Source organism: Haliaeetus leucocephalus, unplaced genomic scaffold (assembly GCF_000737465.1).
Source record: "Haliaeetus leucocephalus isolate CR32 unplaced genomic scaffold, Haliaeetus_leucocephalus-4.0 Scaffold340, whole genome shotgun sequence".
NCBI lineage: Eukaryota > Metazoa > Chordata > Aves > Accipitriformes > Accipitridae > Haliaeetus > Haliaeetus leucocephalus.
The window spans coordinates 83,904-108,227 of record NW_010972776.1 but is presented as its reverse complement, the minus strand read 5'-3'; the positions used below and the strand labels follow the sequence as shown (position 1 = coordinate 108,227).

At 38.3% G+C, this 24,324-nt stretch overlaps 2 protein-coding genes across 4 annotated transcripts in view; one reads left to right on the top strand and one right to left on the bottom strand.

Moving 5' to 3' along the window:
- The window catches only part of LAS1L (LAS1-like (S. cerevisiae)), a 56,162-nt gene that overhangs the window by 30,785 nt on the left and 1,053 nt on the right, over nt 1-24,324 (top strand). The window contains exon 11 of one of the 3 annotated variants that reach the window (XM_010572346.1): nt 7,005-8,981. The exons of 1 other annotated variant lie outside the window; for it this stretch is intronic. In XM_010572346.1, the coding sequence (XP_010570648.1) occupies nt 7,005-7,095 (91 nt within the window). In that variant the 3' untranslated portion in view covers nt 7,096-8,981. Of the gene's footprint in view, nt 1-7,004; nt 8,982-24,324 lie in introns of those variants that run through there. One more of the 3 variants, XM_010572342.1, reaches the window with a different exon arrangement.
- Nucleotides 9,046-23,884, bottom strand: ZC3H12B (zinc finger CCCH-type containing 12B). Its single transcript, XM_010572347.1, has 5 exons — nt 22,111-23,884; nt 18,339-18,478; nt 17,346-17,580; nt 17,150-17,256; nt 9,046-16,591 (listed from the first exon to the last, which is right to left on the bottom strand). Exons 1-5 carry the CDS (start codon nt 22,719-22,721, stop codon nt 15,171-15,173), a joined length of 2,514 nt encoding a protein of 837 aa, XP_010570649.1. The 5' UTR covers nt 22,722-23,884; the 3' UTR covers nt 9,046-15,170.

Genomic DNA, 24,324 nt, shown 5'->3' with positions numbered 1-24,324 from the left:
TGAAGAATTAGCATGGCAGTCTAGGTGATTTTTATACTAGAAAAATAGGATTGAGTTGGTGAGTAAAAAGGTTCATTCCTCTTTACCACTTCTGCTGGTGTGTATCCTACCTCAGCTCTATCTACCGTGGGTTGTCTTGGGTCAAGCGAGGTTTTGTTTTCGACATTAAGCTCGGTCCCTGTCGTGGTTTAACCCGAGTCAGCAACTAAGCACCACGCAGCCGCTCGCTCACTCCCCCCCCATCCAGTGGGATGGGGGAGAAAATCGGGAAAAAGAAGTAAAACTCCTGGGTTGAGATAAGAACGGTTTAATAGAACAGAAAAGAAGAAACTAATAATATTAATGATAACACTAATAAACTGACAACAGTAGTAATAAAAGGATTGGAATGTACAAACGATGCGCAGGGCAATTGCTCACCACCCGCCGACTGACACCCAGCCAGTCCCTGAGCGGCGATTCCCCGCCCCCACTTCCCAGTTCCTATATTAGATGGGACATCCCATGGTATGGAATACACCATTAGCCAGTTTGGGTCAGGTGCCCTGGTTGTGTCCTGTGCCAACTTCTTGCGCCCTGGCTGGGCATGAGAAGCTGAAAAATCCTTGACTATAGTCTAAACACTACTGAGCAACAACTGAAAACATCAGTGTTATCAACATTCTTTGCATACTGAACTCAAAACATAGCACTGTACCAGCTACTAGGAAGACAGTTAACTCTATCCCAGCTGAAACCAGGACAATCCCTAAACTAGCAAACAAACTGAGATTAGGCTCAAAACATTCTCTGACATCCACATTCATTTGAGCCCACAGCAATGTTTTGCCTACACTGTTCTGTACTGTTACAGATTTAATATGGTCTTTTCAAGTGAGTAGTGTTGTGATGCACTGTAAAAGCTGAGTTGTGCTACCAGAACAGAGCTGTTGGGCCCTTCCTTGAATGGAAGCAATTAGTGTGAAGCTGGTTTTTTTTTTTTTTTTCTTTGGGGAAGGCTTTGCCCTTTCCTGAGAGGAGAGAGAGGTTCCTGGGTTTATTAGGAAATGACGGAAGGAGAGACCTGGAATCCAAGAAATAGCAAGGGAATATGGCGGCAGCTTCAAGGTAAAGTGGAAGATAGAATTCTAGAAATTACTTGTCTGTTGCAAAGGGGATTAGGCTGACCAGTTTATCTGTTCTTCCTTAGTCCGGTGTATTTTATGACTGTGTTTGCAGTTGAATTTGGTTATCTGCACACATTCCAATGGCGTGGCATACTTTGCTTGCTTCTTATGGTAGATACTTTCTGATACCCAACTGCCTGATATCGTTTGCCTTGTGGTTTCCCAGTACTATCGAGAACTATTTTGTTGAAACGGAAGAAGGGGCATTTAGCTGAAGACACCTAATGAATGCATTTCAGTTAGAAACAGTATCCTAAATGTTGCTGCATGTGATTCCTGTATTCCCCCCCCGCCGCCGCCTTCCCTTAAAACCAGGCAATTGAGTGATGCAAATCAGTGTGAATAAATGCACTGTGATGCAGCATTGGACACAATTTATCCTGCTTATTGGCATGGAATGGCTCTCGCTTACCTTAAACTATTCAAGATCACTACTAATGGTAGTCACAGAGGACAACTTCACAGAAACCTTTCTGTGGAAGGAAAGAACAACCTCAATTTGTTTATTTAAAGATTTTTTTTAAAAAACAGTAAAAATAATGTAATGGCATCAGGAGTATGCAGCGACCTGATGTAGCATACTGGGTTTGTCTTCCAGAAATTCAGTCTCAGTGCAGTTGTAGAAAGGCCTGGGACAAATTTCAATTACAGAAAGCAGAGTTGTCAAAGAGCAGGAAAAAGCACACAAAGGTGACATTTCTTATCCTTTAGAAAAAGGGCATGCTAGGCATAGCTGCTGGCAAATTGTTTGGGTCACTCTGAATTTTAAAGGTAGTTAATACAAGAATAAATTGCCCAGAAAGATTGTGAAGTCTTCATCCTTGGAGACATTCAAAACCCAGCTGGACGTGGGCCTGGCCAGCCTGTTCCAGATGACCTGAGCAGGGGGATTGGACTAGACAATCTTCAGAGGTTTCTTCCAACCTCAGTGATTTTATGAAAATATCTCTGCTCGTTTCTCTTCCCACTTCCTCAATGAAAACTGATAATAGCAATAAACGGCTGAAGTAGTTTTAGTAGTAACCTAAAAACTAATTGAAAAGAAGCCTCCACATGTAACCACTTTTGTCCAAAACAAAAACTAATTTGAGGTGTTTATAGGAACAGTAAGACTATCCAGTGGAATCTAGTTAGTACTTGTTTTTCAGGAGTAGTATATCTGAGGACATATAAGTTAACCACAAAGAGCCTGCGACTGGGAAAAAGCAACTTTGTAGTACAAGTATTTTATTGTTTCTGTTTGGTTTTGTGGTGTCTTCTGAAGCACCTAGTTCTGGCTACTTAGAGAGCAAATGTGGGAGTGTTTATGTTGTGGATTTGATTTTTTTTTTTGTGCAGCTTCTGTTCACCTAACAGTATTTGGAGTCTTATACCCTGAAAAAGAAACAGATATGTCTTTTCGCGCGTCCCCCCCCCCCCATTTTTGAAAGGATGATCATTTCTTTACTGGCTTCAGAATTGAAGATCTTTTGATCTGTGATTGACTGCAGGGGGGAGTCTTTAAATAGATTTTATTTTCATTAAATTGTGGAGTTCTCATAGGTTAGCAAGTATTATGCTGTCCTTTCGCCTCTGTGACTGAGAGTTCTTTCTAGGCCTGCCAGTAAACCATTTCAGCATGCAGGTCACAAGCAGCAAATAATATGTCAAAGAAAAGTTTGTCTCTCATGTTGGCAGATCAAATTCTGCAATGGTCTAGATCAAGCTAATTGACCGGTTTAATGTTTCCTTCCTTTATCAGTAGCACAAGGTTCATTTGGAGGAAGATGCCTGGACTGCATTTAGTCATGGTAAGGACTGACTGTATACTGATTGCAGACTAAAAAGTTGCAAGCCAGACACATAGATTTCAGTGCTTCATTGTGCAGACTCTGAAAAAAGCCAGCAGGTGTTGCTTTTCCCTCTGCACCCAATAATTGTTTTCCATATGGGCTAAGATGCAGAGATACAGAGAGGAGTGACTGCAACAGCTTCGTCTATATTCAGCCAGGGAGGTGGTTTTCTTTTTCTCCTCATGTGCTGCTTCCAGTTGGCTATTTTTTGAACAGTGTAATGTGTCATGCAGCTTGTATTACTAGAAAATACCCATGTAGAAAATGAAAAAGCACATACCAGGCCAAAAGTAACACATGTTTCTGCATCTCTTTTGTGTGGGTGAGAGGGGCAGACAGTTTCTGCCACTCAGATCACAGCCTGGCAGGAGGCCAAGTAAAAAACCTTAGAAAGAAACATGAGGAAAACCTGTTGTTACCAGAAATAAAAAGGAGCGGAACCTGATTTACTCCTGTAGCTGTGCCTGGAAACAATCCACATTTCATCAGGAGTGTTACAACAGCAGCTTGTTCGTTCTTCTTATTTCCCTTGCATGGCAGCTTCTCTGTTTGCCAAAGGCCATGTGGCATCAGGAAGGTTGTCTGACTTGCCCAGAGGCAGAGGGGAGCAGATCTTCTTGCCTACTTCTCATGTATTCTTCTATGTAGAAACTTTTGTCCACAGTCTTGCAGCTACATGGGTTTTCTGCTTCCCCTTCAAAAGGGGTTTGTGTGGGCTATTCCAGAAGGGGTGTTTGCTGTTTGCTGCTTCTTTGATACTGCCCTCCAACTTCTCTATCTGCAGAGAGCTGTTCTGCCAGGCTGACTGTAGGGATACCACAGTATGGTATGAGAGATTGTGAAAATTTGACACTTTACTTTGAAAATATCCATAAGATGCTTGCAAAAAGCATCTGCAGTATAGGCAATGGGACACGCCCTTTCTAAAAGCTGTGGCTGTCTTTGTCTTTCTCTCTGGCTCCACAGACTTAAAGCAAATGAAGGTAATGAACTGCAGAATGGGTTTCCAGAGCATGGAGTTTGACATTAATTTGGAAAAAGCGCTTTGGACAGGTCATGTTACAGAAGCAGAACCTCTTGCTGCAGCCCTAATTCACCAGGTCCACAGATGAGAATGGAGTGCTTGGTGATCTTATGATGTGTTTAATCTATGTTGTTTAAAATCTGCCAGAATTCTGCCTGCCTTGTTTGAGGTCTGTGCTTCTTACTAAATAGTTCCTATGAATCTGTAGCAAAACTTGATTACATACCAGGAAAAATATGTTTTAGTTGACAACCTCCCTCCCCTTTTAAAGATGAGCTCAATCTTGAGAGACAATCAAGAGCCCATCTCTTTTCCTGTGTTTCACTTCTTTTTCTGCTTTTGTTGTTGTTTCTGGATGTTCAGAAAATTGGAGAATGTGCCTTCCCTATGCTGAAAGCAACAGCCTAGCTATCCACGAAGTTTTCCCCCACAAGGATGCTGGATAAGTAATTTTTTGTTCTTTCTCTGCTCATAGTTTTCTGCCTGCCACTTATCACACAGTTTGTGGAACTTTTGGACATTTGTGGAACGCTCTTGTGGAACCCTTTACACACAGTTTCTGTGGTTTGCCATCAGATCTTCCCAAAGATGAGCATGCTGTTTCCAAAACAGAATAGCCTGGATCTCAGAGAAGCAAAATAGTTCAAAAAAGATGAATCCAGCCAAAACCAGTGAATTTTGAGGCTGTACTCCATTGTCACGTATTTAGCTGTCTTTGCAGATACACTATTGGAAGAAACTAGTGGCAAGCAAGTGGCTGGGGGAAAAAGTAGCACTTATTATGGAAACGGCCCTTTCTCCCTTGAATCCCAAGTGATAAAGTGCTGTTATTCTGCTTGGTGATACTCCAGTTTCTTCCCTCCTGAAAAGTGGTTGATCTGCTATGATGAGCTTGTTCTTGGCAACCTTCTTGCAGTACAGTTAAGACAGAGAATGATGTCAGTGTCTGTCCCCTGAATCCCTGTCCTGGGAATGACAGCAGGTCTGTGAAGTCATGAATGATGAGGAGTATACATCACAAGGGAGGAAAAATTATCCCATTAGCAGGCTGAATTCAGGATAGTTTCCAACAGTCAGAGAAAGACTCTTGCGTCATTACACTGGGTGTGATAGCTGTGATGTTTCTGTGTTGGCTTTGTCTGCAAGGCCTCTGGCAGCGTCTCATCTGAACAGGGAGCGTCTAAGAGGTGTTTTGACCTTAAAGGAGAAATTATCTGTCTCTCAGGAGCTCTGAACAACAGCCTCTGCTATATAGCCGGTTATTCCTGTACTGAACACCTGGAAAAGGCATTGAGTTTTTTGGTGTGTAGCTTGAAGTTGCTGTATAAATAAAACTTTCCAAACATCTCAATCTTGTTTGCAGAAATTATTTTCTGTCTTCAGAGGTTTTTTGTTTTGTTTTAACATGAGACATAAGTTCCTGTGATGCTTGGATACTTTGGAAAAGCTTGGGGTTCCTTCCTCCCTGATCCCAAAAGACTCTGTTCTTTGGTGGGTTTTCTGGTGTATGCTCTGTATCTGTGTTGTCAAAGTTTGTGTTTAGTGTTGCTGTGGCAACCTCTGAAACTTTGAATAGCTGCTGTCATCCTCAGGCAGTCGTTTTGGTTTTTGTAATAAGCATATGTGCTTTTTGTTTATTCCCAGTGTCAATTTTACCTGACAGGAGGGGCAAACTTGGCAAATAATGACCACTTGGAGAGTTTTCTGAGGGTGGAGTTGCTGATGTGCAATTGCTTTAGGGATTGCATCAAGTGGTTGCACAGACATTTCAAAAATGGGATTCATCATGGTCATGGATAATGACTGGATTTTGTTGTCCTAAGGATGAGATGCATAAGCAGGTAGGTGAGAGGGGTGGTTAATATGTGCTGAAGGGTAAAGACAGTGAGTAGGCAGGGAATATATTCTTATCCTGGAGGATGCTAGGTTATAGCTAGGAGTGTATGAGCTTTCCTTGGGCATAAGGAATAGAGAAAGTGAAAAACATGTACAAGACAAACACATTTTCCCTGTTTCTCCTTCACAATGTCAGATACCAGGTTTCAAGTGGATCCTTTAAGGATTTCTTTTATTGATAAAATTTAGCTTTCACCTTCACCATTCTCATAAAATGAATAAAAATGATAAAACAAACCCTTATCTGACCTACTTAACAATATGGTAGTGATATAAGTTCCTTCACATGGTAAAACTTGGGGTAGGGAAGGGTTTACTTACATTCTCAAACTGTTCTTTGAGCCTTGTGTTTGACAGTGCCTTATGTCTAGGAACACTCTGTAAAATAATTTTACTTGTTGCTTTGTATGCTGTGTTAGCGAGCTGTCATGTAAACAGGTCATTGTTTGGGGGACCTCCTGGGACTCAGCCCTAACTGGGTAACTTCTGCTATGAAAAGGGATTTTACACCTGTTTGAGTGAACCACCTTCTAAAATTAGAAATTATTTGGCATGCTGTGTCTATCACCAAACAACAACTTCCTTTAAAGTCTCTGAAAGCACTAGTTTCTGTGACTTCTTTGTAAAGTCATAGAAATGGCTAGTTTCTGTGTGCAGAGTGTATAGGCTTTGTAACATCTGTAGCTTCTGACAGACTGTTCTCATATTGACTACTTGCTGTGTTAGCATTTCACCTGATGAGCTTGTATTCCTAGCTGCAAAGGACAGATGAAGGTTCAGATGAAAATTCTTGTGTGGTTATTTCTGAAGTCATGTCTCCCTCACAATTGTTGGTAACTGGTAACATTTCCTTTGGTTTGTGCTTTGGTACTTCTGGCACCTCAGGACTGCTGCCTCTCTTGAATGTGAACTGATGAAAAACTAAGGACATTGCAGCAGCTAAGTGTCGAGAGCTAAAAATGAGAAATGACATTTTGTTTTCAAAATAAAACTTGTTAAGTTTAAGGTGCTATCAACATTACTTTGGTGATGTGAGCTTCTAAACCAGCTCACTGCTTATGTGCTTTATTTCTCGTCTTCTCACAGCTCTGCAGAATTGAATGTTCCTGTGACAGGAGGATTGTTATGGACCCAGAATGACTTCCATAAAATAAAAAGTGGCCTTCAACTTTTCTAAGACAGCAGAGTGCTCTGCGGCTTTCAATATTGCACAAGATAAGTGGCATGGAACAACTAGTAATGGTGATGGGGAAACAGCCACTCCAGGATGTATTTTTTTTCATGAAGATTTACTGATTTTTACCATGTAAAATCAATATTTTATAAAGGTGGTGTGTTTTAAGTTCCATGTGTGGTAACCATTGTCTTGCTTAACCACTAACATTAACTTTTAGCTCTAGTTGATGTTTGCCAAATACAGTTAGAATATTTGGGAATCCCTCAGTGTTCCTTAATTTTTTTCATAGTTAATAAATAGAAATGACTGAAGGCAAACCTTTTTTCTGGACCCTGTTTTTCCTTTTTCAGTCAGGTATTCTGCAGTGTCCTCTGGTCCTCCCCTTGTTAGCCAGGCTATTGAGCCCTGCCTATTTCAGTGACGCTAATATTGTCCTATGTGAGTTTGCGTGATTTTGCCAGGATAAGGTTGTGCTACAGTTTTCATCTAGCTAGGATTTCACATGAAGTGTCAGGGATCCAGCCTAGTTACAGCATGGCTGAATGCACCATAGCGCATGAGTATCTTTTAAATTTTTTTTTCTCAGCATTTTTTTCAAGTGATAGTTTTGAGGCCTCTACTATCTCTTTTTAATTAGTTTTCTTCTTGATGTTATTTCTATTTGTTATTTTGCTGAGGTTGATAACTAATGCTGTGGTCTTTGCTGAGACCTAGTGTGATTACTGCAGTAATGGACTTGAGTACCTTGTTGGAAAGTTGTTGAGAAAAAGGACCTCCACTTATTTTTTTGTAAATTCAGTTTTCTTTACCTGTATTAAAGGTTCTTGGAACTTAGAGGCTTCTGCAGTTACCTGTCAGGAGTTCAAGCATATATTCGTTGTGGGACTCCTCAGTAAGAATTTGTTGGAGTGTATCTGCTAGTGGGTAAGACAGAGCTTTCCTCTGAGTCAGTCTGGTAATTTGCAGTATTTACAAACCAAACAGAAACAGGAACGAGTCAGTGCAGCATTGTGATGGAATCTTTTTAGTTCTTTAGAGCTACTGCTGACATTATGTGCTAATGTTCTGTAGAAAGAGATACAAAAAGGGACATACAACTTTAGCAGTACAGTGGATAGGATTGAATTGCAAGTTTAGAACAGCAACTTCATGGATGCTTTGGGCTGGCTCTCAAGTAAAGGCTTAGCTAAAGGTCCATAATGTAAGTAATATTTCTTTGTTCTAATTTTTTGTCATCCTGTTCTACTGCAGTTGCTCTTTACCAGACAGGCAAAAGTTATTTAAAACATGTTGTACATTTCCTTCTCTAAAAACAAGTAGTGCTAGTGCAAAAGAAAACAAACTTCTCTTTTAGGAGAGATTTTTCCATGTAAGTCCTTCCCCTTTCTAGTATTTTGAGAAATATCTCCTTTTACCCAGCAGTTCCTCAAGCTTATTTAGGCAATTTTTAGTGAAGAGGATTTATTCTTTTATTACTGTATTTGGTAGAATATGAAATTAAATTAAGTATTGTATTTGGTACTTCAGAGGTCTGTCAGTGCAACCAAGCACAACAGTTCAAAAAGGAAGGTGTGATGCTGGTAAATACTGTGCTGCATGTAACCTTTTTCTGCTTTGGTGAAGATTTACTTGGTAAAATCATGTGCTACTGTAGTTTCTTCATCAGCTGTAGTAGTTACTGCCCTGTGCATCCGCCATTACCCCACCTAGTGAATTATGGAATAAAAACCTGGTCCTTGATCTAATTGCAGAGTCAAATAAATAGTTAAATCCAGCGCTGTGGCTGACTCGTAGAAAAGCACAAAACTGCCAGATGCTTTAAAAAAAAGAATACCAAGATTTGAGGAGAAGCCATACTAATGGCATGAAATTTAAACTAAGTGTTACTGGGGGGGTAGGGGGGGAAGCAGGCTTGAAACAAAGGCGGGGGGAAGAATGGCTGGAGAAAAGAAACAAATGTTTTGGGTTTTAAAAAGTGAAGAAAGGGCTTCTATTAAAAAACAGAAGTGTAAAACCTAGACAATTATGTATCACCTTGTTCAGGATTATGAAACTTTGTGGTTTTTTGATCTGATTAATTCACAGGAACAATTTTGTAGCTACTTTCCCAAGTACCTGCAAAATGACAATGTTACTATGAATAATACAAAATAAATGCATAGATAATCTTAACCTTTAAATCCAGCCAGTTCAAATGACTTGAAGAGCAAGTAAGAAAACAGTTACTGTATTGGGTACTTCTGAGTTATGCAAACATAACAGTTTAAAAAGGAAAGGGCAATACTAGCAAAATACTGTGCTACATGTAATTTTTTTCCCCTTTGGTAAAAGTTTACTTGGTAAAATGTGTTTTCAACATGCTAATTACTTTCTTTGCTAGAAGCACATTCTGAGTGGGGATAGGAAGGGCAATGTGCTGTATTTCTAGATTACCTGATTTTTCCTTTGCATTGGGCAGGCCTTCTTGAGACTGCTTTCTCCCTGTAAATGAATCTCTCCAGACAGATTTTCACTGTCCAAAAAAACCCATCTCTAAAGGGAAGCTATAGAAAGGATTGGAGATAGAAGCTGGGACTATATGGAATAAATATATATGGAATAAATCATGCAGAGAGGAATTGCTGAGGAAGTTAAGGCCTGGGTCCACTGTTTTTGTGGCCTGTGAGCCCTTTTTCCTGGCTTTTTCCACCTTTTGAATTTCTTTCCAATGTAAGTAATTGGACAGAGTAGTGGAACCTTATTAGGATAATTTGTTGCTGGCTATTCAAGTCTTCAGTATGCTGTTCTCTCATTCCCAAAGGCAGATACTCTGACAAGGACTTCAGCACGACCCAGGGGTCACAGTTTTGGGGCAAAAACTGGAACAGTACGAATATCCCATGAAATCTAATTACTACTTGTTTTCAGGAGTGATATACTTGAGGATGTAAATTAAGCATAAAGGGCCTGGGATTAGGAAAAAGCAACTTTGTAATACATGTATTTTATTGGTTTTGATTGGTTGTGTGGTGTCTTTTGAATCCCCTGGTTCCTGGCCATTGTGAGAACAAACATGGTAATAGTGAGAAGTTCAGGCAACTTCAGACTGAGATGATCTTTAAATCTGTGTAATACAGAGATGGACAAGGGATGTTATTCTGACAAGACAGTGGGACCTAAGTAGTACTTTCTTCTCTGCTTTTTAAAGAAATGTAAAATTCTTGTCCTATTCCTTCACAGATTTAAGCACAGATGGAACATTTGAGCATTATGTTATGATTTCAGAATCTGGGTATTTTTCAGTAAGTCAACTAAAAATACTGAAAAATAATTTGGACTACAACACTTGTTTTGGACAAAACAGCTTTTGGGGGCTCTCATCTAAAGAGGGTTACAAAATAAAAAGCTAGATACAAATAATCCAATGGCTCTCAGTTTTATTAAATAAGCAAATTTATATATATATATATATAAAGTATAACATGTTTCATATTATTAAATAATTGTGCAAACCTTTTACACAGAGCGGGGGGGAACAGGTAATAGCCTATATTTCTTTTAGATTCTTCTCTCAAGTCTTCTAATACATTTACAAACTTTAAATACCACAGTAAAAATCATCAGTATTGTCTAATGGCTCTTCAAAGGCTAACCAAACACTGGCATGAGAAGAATTGAAGTGACGGTGCACTTGTATTTTTCCAGTTGAAATACTGCAAGAAATACAGTTAATAAGGGCTGTGTCACACAGACAAGCTATGGGTACGTAAGAGGAATATTAAAGCTGAACACTCTCCATGGAAATAATAGTGACAGATCTAATGATCTGACTATTGTGAGTCCTCTGGTACTAATGCTTCAGGTAAACTTTTGGCTAGTCAAGATAAAGTAATATCTCAACTCTGTGGAGCAAAGTCTCACAGAAATGATGCATGGTCCTTCTCTTTAGCATGGAGTTTTAAGAATTGCTATAGTCTAAATATGTCCCTTGAAATGTTCCTGTTTGTGGTTTGGTATACAACACAGGTATACATGCATGTCACCAAGTATTTTTTAACTGAATTATTTGGACAGATTCTTGGTGTGTTCTGACTTTTATCATTAAGAATTTCAAAATGCCAAAATTCACAATCTGAGGCAAACTGGCATTAAAAGTACGTAGGGGAGAACTCGCCCAGATAGATGTTTCGGTTTTGTTTGTTTTTTTTTAATGAGGATCCTTCTGCTTGTTCTGAGCAACCATACCCACACCTTCCATTTTTAAGTTTACAATTAAAGTATTTTTACAAAAGCTAAACAGACTCATGCTAGTGAATGAATTACATGCGGCAGCAACTAGAGCAGTGCACACTTATTACTACAGAGATTTACGAATACCACATACTGGTTTAACATCCATTTTCACTCATTTTGTCATTAAGACTTACATTATATTTGGGTCAACCAAAAAAACCCAAAGAGATTTATAAAATTTTACAACAAACAATAATGTTTAATTCTACAAATGAATAAAGCCAACTACTGCAGCTCAATACAACAACAACAGGACTAACAGTAGTGAAATCATCTATATGTACAATTTAATATATATTACTGACATGTAATTCTTACAAAAAACCCCATTAAATAACTTAAACTGGACTGACATCCCATAAAGCATTCGATTTTTGATTCATGAATTTAAGGTTATACACTTTTAAGTGACAAATTATGTGAAAGTAATATAGCTAAAGATGAAAGATCAGTAAATCAGAACTCCCAGAAAACACTCTAGCCCCAGCAAAGCACTGAAGTCTACTGCTTAGCTCTTGCTGATTGCAGTAGGCCAGGATTTTACCTTCCCACTTTTTTTTTTTCCTCTCATCTAGAATTGTAATTTCATGGATTTTATTAAAATATAGTTTCTAGAACTGTTCTCTTACAGTTTTAAAAACATTTAAATACCATGCTCTCAAAAAGAGCATTTATACAAAGTCTTATATTTACAATATAGACAGTTATGATCAGGTGTTAGTAAGATCAACTCTTCCATGTAAGAAGAAATCTAAGCTTATGCGCTGAAGATTAATGAATGTGTCAGTGTTTTGAATTGGCTTGTAAACATATCTGAAAACAGATGTGGATGACTGAATTATCACTTATAGTAGTTGATTAGGAAAGACTACATCACATACAAAAGTTTTGTTACCTCTAAGGAGGGCTAATCAAGCACAAAATTTGCAAATTATTTCCACAAGGCCACACTGCCCATTCTGTAACTCTATGCATGATAGATGCTAATAGCTTCTTAGAAAAAGACAATTTGCCTTCAAAGTGCCTTAGGGAAATAGTATGCTGGGTTTGTATTGGCATAGCATTCCCATTGTTGAAAAAGGAATTACTCTTATCAGCAAGACAAAAGTTAGTGAAAATTAAAATGACTAGACAAATCCTACAAAAATGACTATCTCCATAAACCACCTCGCACTTCATACAGAAATTTCTGCTCAGTTTTCCATGTTAGAAAACATCAAAAACACCTACTAAACCTCTCTTAAAATAGCTTATCTTTATAATTGGAGAAAAAGGGAACAAACATTTTTCTACATACGAATATTTAATTCCGTGCAAGGTGGAAACATGAGTGCACAATAAACTTCATTTTATACCTAAATAATTTATAAATTAATCCGTTACGAATAAAGCAGGGTCTATAGCAATTATATTGTTACATTTTAAACACATGCAGATGAGTTAACAGCAACATTTTTACATAAAGTTTAGTGCAAGAATGTATCTGCTTAATAAATAGACTAAAGATAACTATGTAATGCTTTGAGGTGTACACACAGTATCTGTGCACATAATAAACTGGTTCTGAAAAGTTGTCCTTGTTTGTCTATAAACTACAAGTGCCCATTTTAAATAAAAAAGATCCATAATTACTCATGGGCTACTTCCCTGTGACACATGGTGTCACAAACATTGTGGTGAAAATGTAATACTGAAGTTAATCTAGAGATTATTTTTTTTTTATACACAGTTTTTATACAATCAAGAAAAAGAGATACAATTTGTATCAACAAACAAAAGGTCATTTCTGGTTATTTGAGGCATTGCTCTCAGCTGCTTATACCATGCAAGAGAAGAGAATAAGAATTAATCGCAAATTAAAAATATAAAATGCTGGTTAGTAAGAAATGTTTTTGAAAACTGGTCAAGAGTTAAATCTGTTTTCCCCAACTATTAAAAATATCTGAAGTTTTATTTTTTTCCCATTAACAGAGATGATAACCAACTAATTAAAACTTAAGTTATTTTCAAACACCAAGTGTAAATACAGAATTACCTTCAAGTTAATTCATTTTAAATACATAATGACATGGTCATTATATACGTTACCTGTACCAACACAAGAATATTCATCCTGTGTGAAATGATACGGTTATCAAATATCAGTAAATTAACTGTAGTTGCACCTGTAATTGTAGTTTGTTATTGGTTTGGGGTTCTTTTTAATATATGACAGGAACATATTTTACACATGATAGAGAGCCCACAAGATATTTTGAATCAAACCAACCATTACAGTAACACAAGTGGAGGAAATTATATAACTTTGTTCCTCAGACAAACAGATAACTAGAAAGCAGCATGCAAGCCATTATCAAAACACCAGAAACAACCCTGACTGCAGCCTCACGTTCCGTGTGTTTCACAGTAAGAAACATTTAGGCAGTGTCACACCTTCTCATGAAGAAACAAAAGGCCATAAACCAGGCCTTCTCAACTTTCATGAAAAAAACTACAGTAGAAGTCAACAAGTCCTAGCTCGAGACATATCGAGTTAGTAATGGTTTGAAATGCTGAAATATACAATGGATTCAAAAAAGGGCGTCCAGTCAGTGCAGCTTAAAAAACAATAAACGCCTCTTTTGGAGACATTTAGCTACAAAGGTTCCCACCCTGAGCAAGATACCAGTTGCGCAAACAATGCCACACAAAATTATCTCACCTGTTGAAACAGGAACTCTAAAAGCCTTCATGAGGCAAATGCACACCTTTGCGTGGATCTGAAGAGCAAAACCAACCAGGCCAGCTTTGCCACAAACCCAAACTGTAGCATCTCTTTTCAAGAGGCATTTCCCCCCCCCCTTCTCAAGTTGATCTTGTACAGCCATTCTGACTGTTAGCCTCACTTAAACACCATCCTTGCCCCAGAGGAAGGGCTGTAGTTATTGATGAGCTTCCATGTTAATGCCCAGTTTCCACTGCTTCAGGTTGAGTAATCCAATTTACATAAAACTGACAATTTACAGTCAGCTTGTCTAGTCATCTGGGCTGACTGGGTCATCTGTGCTTACTGCACAGTTGAGGGGCAATTCTGAAGAGAGAAGCTACAGTTAAACTTCTTTTAGTTTATTGAATGGCACTCACACCTTCACACTCCTTAATGTTTTGGTCCTAATTTAATAAAGTATTTGGCTTCTGTTGGATTGAGCCAATGTATTGGACAATATAATAGATACTCAACCTATTGGGGAACAGTTTTGAAATTTAAGTACCAACAACAATATTGACATTCAAAAGCTGAAATCAGTTTTTTCTTTTACAAATTGAGTGCTTTAACTTTTGTCAAGTTTACTTTTTCGTCAATATTTAATATGCCAGTAAGCAGTGTCAAATGACAAAGCTGAAACCCTAAAAGTCATCTGGGCGTGTATAGAGCATACTTTTAAAGGCCGATTAGATATTTATAAGCAAATTGAAAGTGTACACTAATACATGCAATATAATTGCTAACAGTAATTTTGTAGTAACAGCTTTGAGACACTGAACGTGACATTGTAGTTCTTAATGAGCTATCCATGCAGCAAGGTATGCATTTCCTATAAAATACTATTAAAAAATCCCTATATTTAAAATCTTAAAATTTACAATACAATCAACTCTTATATAGTGCCTCAGCATATGTATGATTGCTACTGTGTACAGAATTTTATACTATCTTAGTAGAAAATATTTACAATAGATTGGCCCCTTCCTTCATCATTTAAGTTTTCCTCCAGGTCCTATAGGCTGTATAGTTTCATTTATCCAAAAGAAGCTGTAATGCTTTAACGCCCTGTTCTTAATTTGGCAACAATCATAGCTGCCAACTGTTGTGCATCTGTCATGTGGGGATTCTTTTCCATCACAGAAAGGACAATGCTTGGAGGGAAAATATTGCAGAGGTTCTTGTATGTTTGATACTGATGTTCTGGGATGATATGAGGTTCCCGTGGCTCACCACATATCCCAATCCAGGGATTTCTCCAGAGTTGCTCCATCTTCTCAGGCATACTTCTTACCATTACAGGTTCATAACATGGCTGCATGAGGTTGTTACTCAGTGGATACGAGTGGTAAGTGTAAGAGTCTGATGCACATGGTAATGGATCCCAACTAGCATGCTGCTCTCGACAGAGAGGTGGTCTTCTCTGCCTTGTAGGGTTACTTTCATAAAGCCGTGAGTCAGAAACACTGTCCATTCGCGTCATGACCAAGGCACGGCTTGGTTGTGCAGTTGATGGATGAACATTTTGAGGCACAGAGTATTCGCCTGGACAACTGGACCGTGCTCCAACAACTGGATGCTGGGCATGTAGGCCTAAGTGGGAAACTGACTGTTTGCGAAGGGATTGCTTAGGCTCTTCAGTTCCATAACTCTGAACTCTATTTAAGGCTTCATGGTAACCATGGGAAAAAGGCTGAAGTCGATTTTGCGATGGCAGTCTGTGGATCTTCACATTGTCTTCTGGACTGGCATCTGCTACACCCAGATACAAGTCATTGTAAGAGGAATAAGAATCATTACTTGTATGGCTTAAGCAATTGTCAGGACAGGGGCTTGAGTTTCTAGAATACATCCCCTGGTCCATATCAGCCCCGTAATAATCTGTGTTACGGATACTACTTATGCTCAAGTTGGAGAAATCACTGAGTAAGGAGTAATAGCCATGGTCCCCCAATGATTCATATTTGGGATACTGGTCAGTATAGCTAACTGAGGTGCCATGGCTATTGGTGACTAGTATAGGAGGATATTGCACACTGGACATATGTTCCAGTGAGGATTTCTGATGCATGAACTGTGAGGAACCTGGCACCGGACTGCTTGCAGAACGAGTATTTAATGCACCAGCTGCATGGCTTTTTGGTGGAGGGAGCGTTGGTACACTTAATGCAGAAACCAGAGACGGGACAGAGCTGGCCTCAGACTTCCGGGCTACTGATAACTTTTCCTCAGGCTCCACAGCTACTGATCTAATGCTTGGATCTGACTGACGTTTTGGGGCAATGCGTTTCACTTCAGAACTGATTTCTCCTTTGGAGCTGGATGACCCTGTGCCACATTTGGCCAAGGCTCCCTCACTCATAGTTTTCACAGCAGATAATTTGGCACTTATTCGAAGCTCATCCGCTACTGACCTTTGAGGCTGGTTTGCCCGTTCTGGGTGGTAATATTTACATTTGTGCCCATAGGTGCACTTTTTACCTGGAAGAAAAGTGTTTTCAGGTTAAATAAAGCAAAAACTAATCAATACCACTAGCTGCTATCTTTTTTCTTTATATCTTCCACCACTTCTCGATAGTAATATTTCTAGATTAACCCCCTGAGGAATACTCATATATATTGTATATACAGGCAGTCATAGACTCTGTGACCTGTATCCACTTATATCACTGCACCAAGGGCAAGACACATCACTTTTCTTCCTACTGGCTCATGATTTCAATACTGACAACAAACATACTCAATGCTATATAAAACAAAACTGGTCTAACACAGTTTGTATAGTTATGAATCTCCTTCCTTGAATAAAAACCAGAAGAAAATAGCAAAAAGCTGTGTTATCCACATATCTGGTAATCCTTAATTTTCTGCTACATTGTGTCTATTAATATGTGTATGAAGGGTATAAAAATGGATGTAGTGCTTGGCTGGCAACACAAAAAATGACACTTTTTTTTTTTCAGTAATGACAAGATGTTAATTAATTGCTTGCTTCACCTACCTTTGAAGACAACAAATCAATCTGACTTAGGCACTTACCATAAGGACACGGTTGTTTCTTATGTTCAGGAATAACTGGCCTTTTCCTTAAGAAATTTTCAAGGCTTGGACCATGGCGTCCTAAAGGATCATCAGGAGGCATAAATCTAAGGGGAAAGAAATTAAATGTGAATTTCAGTTTTTACTGAGGATTCTGAATTACCAAATTCCCTTACTTTTGAAGAAAAAAACATACTTGTCATTCACAAAAGAATACATTAGCAGCCGCTCCTCTATGAACTTCTTCCATTCTGGTTTTTCATTTTGAAGATCCCGATAGTTGTCATTTGATACAATGATGCCATCTGAGTCGAAAGCAAGTTTTACTATGAATCGATCATCATAGCAAACTACTCTTCTTCCCTGAACTCTTCGAGATGGGGTGAAAACAAGAATTTTCTCTTTCTCCAATTTCCGTAAGATTTCTTGATCTGTAAAATAATTTTAGTTAAGCAGCTTTTAAAAAGTTTTAAAAGAAAGAAATGCAGCCTTTGAAATATGAAACTTCTTGCCCTCTTATCTGACAAAGTATTTTGTAATTATGTTCATATACGGTCCCCCTTATCATAAAAAAATACCTAGATGCAGAGTGCCATTTGATTTCTGAGGTTTCAAAGCACTGGGTAAATATTCAATATTTAAGCTTCACAACCACTCTACTCCTCTGTAAACAACTGTATACCTTTACTCAATCTTCCTGAACATGTGAAGAACTCAGTTGTTACTGTATTGCAATATCCTTCCTGTTAGCCTGGAGTAAAACATAAGCACCTTCTATGGGTCAAAGCACATGCTGCCTCTTCAGTGTTCAAGATAATCCTACTAAATGAGTCCCTGGCCTGATAATACTTATTTTATACTCACCCAGCAACTAAGAATCAGGTCCTCTATGCTTAACAATGATTGCTAATGGGAAAATTATGACTACTACTTCTCAAAAGTGTTGCAATGATCCAGTAATGTTACAAAAAACCAGCATTGTTTACAGGTGCAGATACTTAAATGTTTGTTTCCTCACCAGTGAAATCATTGCGTTTCCAAATGAACAGTTGAGTGCAACATCATCGTGCAACACCACATCCACAGCCCAGTACGTAGTACCCATCAGAAAGATAACATGGTTGTGTTTTAATGCAATTCTTTTTTCTTCTTTTTAACCAAGGGGTCAAAGAAAATCTTGATCTGTTACCTGTAATTGGTGCATCAGGTCGGGACTGTTCTTTTCTCCATGCAGGTACAAACACAGTGATATCTTTATGTCCTTTTTCCAGAAACCAATCAACAGCTAGCTGAATTCCCCGACAGGAAAATCCTTCTTTATTCCCATGGCTGAAGGACATGCAAAAGTTTTAGAAACAGCAAGGACAAAAGTTACATTTGGTTTTGTTTTTTGTTGTTACGGTGTGTTTGGTTTGGGGTTTGTTTTTTTTCTTCTAAAGCTACCATGGTCTAAGGATACAAGGGAAACAAAGTCTGTAAAGATAGGTAAACCTTTTTATTAGACCAGCTTACATAACTGGAAAAAAGACAATTGTCCAGAGCTATCCAGCCATCAGATTACAGCAACACTGCTACTTAAAACTCTAGAAATGGTGAAATTTCACTATCCCAAAAGCAAAGACAAATAAGCATGAAGTTTTTCTGCTTTTTATTAGCTGAGCTAATGAAAAATATCACTTTCCCCACAAATTGAGCTTACCTTAAATAGTACCATAAAAAGTTATCAATAACAAAAAAGGAATGAACTAACAATGCTGGCTGTCATGGGTGATAGGTGCTTTTAAACATCTAGATTAAAAAAGTACATTAATATTAAGTGTTCTGCATTTTTTACTAGGACTTTTTCTCTTTAAGGGAAAGAAATAACTCTCTCAAAGTTGTTTAAGCACACCCCACACCCCCCCAATTTGTTTTTCTGAAACACACAGGAGTCTCTAAAACAGCACACTATTCAGATAAAGGGATTTAATTTTTAGAATGGCGTAAGAAGTTTCTGCAAAGGAAAAAAGAAATTCTTCAAAGGTTTGATAGAAACTAAGGAGAATCTTAATTATGAATCTTTTTCAGTCTACCTCATGGGTACACCTATCTTGGTTTGCTAAATGTAGACTGAACTAAAGAATCAGGTTTTAAATCCTCTCAGGAAATAGTTTAGGAATGCCTGAATAATACATAAGCACATATATAAGAGAAGATGACGACATTTAATTATTATTTAATTATAATATCCTTAGTAGTTACACAGGTAAGAGACACACAGATCTTTGCATTATGGTTGAATTTCATATTTAGATTCAAGCTGACATTTTCTTTGTCTGAAAAACAGAGTGCATATATTACTGCTACACCGCATAATTGAATAATAAAAACTAAGGGTTCTGGTTCTTTTCCATTAATATTGTAACTACTTGAGAAAAAAAAATTGATCTGCTCTTTTTACTAAAAAAAACAAAAACAAAAACCAAAACCAACCCCAAAACCAAACACAAAACCCCACCAAACAACAACAACGCTCTTTGTTACACACTTGCAGAGTTTGGCTAGCAAAGTGAACTACTTCCAAAATTGCATCTGAAAAGGGTAGACTAGTAAGCCAGCACTATGCTCCTTGATGCACACTCTTCAAAATGTATTAATTCAATCTTTTTTCCCCCTTTCTCAACATAGCTGCAATTTTTCATCAGTTGTGATAGGAGGAGTGATGCTGCCCAGTTAGTTTGGCACCTACCAGTCATTATTTCTGAAGAGACTTATATATTAATTTGTGAAGAAAATTAATTAATTTCTTCAAATCGTTCCATCTGTTGCAAAAGGTGCTAACTGAATCACATCAGTGATGCCGTATTGAGGAACGAGATCCTCACCACAAAAAAGTGGTTGAGCGGCCAGGTCAGGGAGGGTTACAGAACACTGTAAGGGCAGGGGAGGCCATGCGCACCAATGATGCTCCCTATTAGAAAAAAAACACAAGGGGCCTAGGTAGCAGTGCTGAGCAGAAGACACAGGAGAGAACTGCTATAGCAGCCCTGAAGCGTGTTGGCAGTCCACACAGTTGGCTGTAATTAAGGAGGCTTTGTGGTGCTATATAATGCTAGGTACTCCTCCCACTACTTGAAGCAGCCAGCATTTGACTGTACAAAGTGGCATCCAGCTGCTGCACCATGCTGTTCCAAGCTGTTAGTTCTGTGTAGCATCCCCCAAAACTGTTTACTTCAAGAAAATTTCAATACTGAAAATGGAAATGGTTCCATTTTCCATATAAAGCCACCTTTCAGTTACAACAGACACACTTTACCATAAAGGCAAGGCCTCCATTTGCATTATCAATAATTGCAGTATTTTTAAGCATGAGAAGTGTATAACCCTTGCACTTTTCAGATATTCTCAGTCTGTAGAGCAGATGATGCACAATTAAGAGATTTGCATCTTATTAAAATTGTCTTCAGCATTATTCTATAGATTATCATTCAAAATTTTACTTCAATGTTGTTGTTATTATTATTATTATAGAACAACATCACAGATTACTGGACCATAGCAAGATGCATGCTCTTCCTGGCTCAAAATGTTAAATAAAGTAACACTGAAACAGACCAAAGGTAGACAGATCTAGTACCATCTGTATGAGTAAGGCCTACGGATCACTAGCGTGGTCCAAATTCTTGCAACTTAAATAATGAATACAGAAGCTGCAATGTTGCTAAAGCATTTTTTCTTTAGATTTTTGTACATTTCAGATGCATATGCATTTTGTTACGAGTTGGAATCGATGATCCTTATGGGTCCCTTCCAACCTGAGATATTCTATGATTCTATACATAAATAGAGCATCAGTTCTAAGCTATGCAACAGTAAAGAGTACACGTACACTTTTCTCCAGTTGCTGCCACATTATGCTCAGCAGTAACTCAAGCAGTACAGAGACTACAAATTCAACAAGCACAGAAAAAAAAAAAGGAAAGAAAAAAGTTAAATCCAACATTGGTGATGTTGCTTTATAGAAACATCTTTTGGATTGATGTAACCACAACTTGGCACTGGAAAATCCAGTATATAAAATATTCTTGTAGGATTTGGGGGGTTTATGTATTTCAAAACTCAGAGTACTCAATACACCTATAAAAATCTGAATTTTCTTAATACATAGAAAAAAAATAATTCAGATCACAAATTCTTTTAGAGCAGAAAGCAGATACTAAAGGAAATCTATTGTGCAAACACCACCTGAAGAAAGCTTGGTATCACTGATGATTAAACAGACTGTTTAAAGAACTCCCTCATAGAAAATAATACTTTCTCAATGACAAACAAATCATTGGCTAGCTGAATTGTGTATTATATAGACATGCTCAAAATTGGCATGGGACAGGTATCTCTCGAGTTACTGTTAACCCAAGCAGCCAAGTGCACTTGTGTACACACATCTGAAATGACAAGCACCATAGCCATGCAAGTCAGCACATTTAGCTCATGCATATCCCTCTACTGACACAGATAAATTGCTTTGAATTCTAAGCAGGCTTGATCAGGAGGAGCTCAAATAACCTGAAGTCCACTGCACATCATCAGCATACACTGCATGTCATTTTAGAAAGAACCAAGTCTTCCTCCCCTATTTGGTTGCCTCTGGACATTAAAGAAAAATAATTTTCAACATTGTTCAAGGACTTAAAAAAATTAAACCCATTCAAACAAAAGCACACTACAGCTAGATTGCTAGAACAAAAGATTTGATGGGAGAACTTAGTTTGAAAAAGGGGGAGAAGGAAATTGGAACACAGATTACATATAAAGGAGTAACAGCATAATTAAAAGCCTGGACTAAAGAGTCCATAAAAAGAGATGTATTGTCAGTGTAAAATATACTACGTGACTTAAAATTACTTTGCCATCAATACTGATTTTTCTTATAAATATTTTAGTGATTTATTATTTTCAAATGTTGTGACAGGGAGACCCACCTCATAGCCACATTGCTTCCATCAATGACAATTGGCCTCAAGTTATCACTGTTATCCACAACTTCATCTTCAAGTGACAATTCAGGGCTTGCTATTTCCTTTGGGCAAGGGCCTCTTGGTACCAGAGTACTGGTGGTACTGCTGGCACTGCTTTGTCCCTCTGATTCACTTTTGTTGCCAAGTCTCACAAGCTCTGCCAGAACATCATTGATGAGCGCATCTGCTCCCAATTTATTCAGTACAGCCTGGATCTGATCTCCTGCATACCCAAGCTTTAAAGCAAAATCCATTTTAGCTTGGTATTCCTTGTCCAAATTTGTTTTGCATTCGTCTAGCTTCAAGTCTTGCGTGATACTGCTCTGTGAAAAACTTGGGCGATCCAAACAAGGGGACCGACAGAGTGGCCGATGTGGTTTAGTGGAAACCTCCTTTTCTCTCCACTGAGTATTGCTACAGCTGCTTCTGAAGTATGGTTGCTCAGGTTCACTTTCTGAGCTCGTCCATTCCTCAGATTCAGCACTGCATTCCCCAGCGTCTTGTTCCACATTTCTGTCTTCTCTGGAGTGCCTCTTCTCCATTTTCAGCTTCCCTACCATAGACCAGGCCGTCATCACGTTCAGCTTCCAGCCAGAGAGCTCAGTTCTCTTTCATTTCCAAAGCCACCTGGAATTCATACTCAATTGCATTGTGTTGGCCAATTAAAAGTTTACACAAGGCTGGAGTTAATTTGCCTTGCTTACTATGTTCTGGCATAAACAACACCAACATGAAGTTCCTTCAAAAAAAAAAAAAAAAAAAATTAGCTTTTGACAAATTCTGCGAAATACTCAACTGCAATGATTTTGTTTACAAGTCAGTAGAGGTCCCTAGTCATTCACATTTCTGTGTAAAAATTGTTCATAATAAAGCATATAATTATGTTGTCTCTTTAATAACAAATTAAACTCTCTTTCCCTCCCCCAGTTACTCTATGTACAAAAAAAATTACACTTCCCACACAGTAAACTTACAGCTGGAATTAATGGAGTACCTCAGTAATATTTAAAGATAATAAAACAGAAAAGCGTGATCCACCAATTTTACTAGAAACCTGTCTTTACAGCCTTCTACTGCAGGAACAGCCTGTCTATATCAGGAACAACTGTGTGGAGTTTCAGTATGCATCAAATTTAACACAAACCATTTCAGCCTCTTTCAGTAAGGATTTACTATCAGAACCAGGATAAAAGACAAGTTAAATTTACTGCAAGCAAGCTAGCTGCTAGACGTGTAAAGGACAATAACAAGATGCACAAAACACGACTATCATCTTGTGCTCCGTTTACTATACCCACTGCACTGAAAATTCCAAAATCAAGGATGGCTATTACTGCATTTTGTCCGAAAGTCAGGACAGACATTCATAATTCTTGTCTTATACCAGAAGAAAAATTGTTCAAGAAATCTACTGAGAGGTCTGACAAACTAGAAGTTTCAAGTGACCTGTGAAGGGACAAACTGACGTCATGGAGCCTTTGGAAAATAGTTTTTAAAAGGAACTGCACCTACAGCAGGGCATGTTTTAGATAAAATGGTAAAATAAGACCTAGATATAAATGCGGGTAATGGGAGAAAATTGATTACCGAAGTAATTAGCTAGAGGCCTACTTTCAGAAAGCTGCAAGTCCCACTTTCCTCTTCTCTGTAAAACAGCAGACTTGAGAATGCAGGATCCAGTGTGAATAACAAAAAATAATGATATAATAGTGTCCCGGTTTCAGCTGGGATAGAGTTAATTTTCCTTCTGGTAGCTGGTATAGTGCTGTGTTTTGGATTTAGTATGAGAAGAATGTTGATAACACACTGATGTTTTCAGTTGTTGCTAAGTAGTGTTTAGACCAAGTCAAGGATTTTTCAGCTTCTCATGCCCAGCTGACAAGAAGGCTGGAGGGGCACAAGAGGTTGGGAGGGGACACAGCTGGCACAGCTGACCCAAACTGGCCAAAGGGATATCCCATACCATGTGATGTCATGCCCAGTATATAAACTGGGGGGAGTTGGCCTGGGGGGGGATCACTACTCAGGAACTAACTGGGCATTGGTTGGTGAGTAGTGAGCAATTGCATTGTGCATCACTTGTTTTGTATATTCCAATTCTTTTATTATTGTTATTATTACCATTATTATTTTCTTCCTTTCTGTTCTATTAAACTGTTCTTATCTCAACCCACGAGT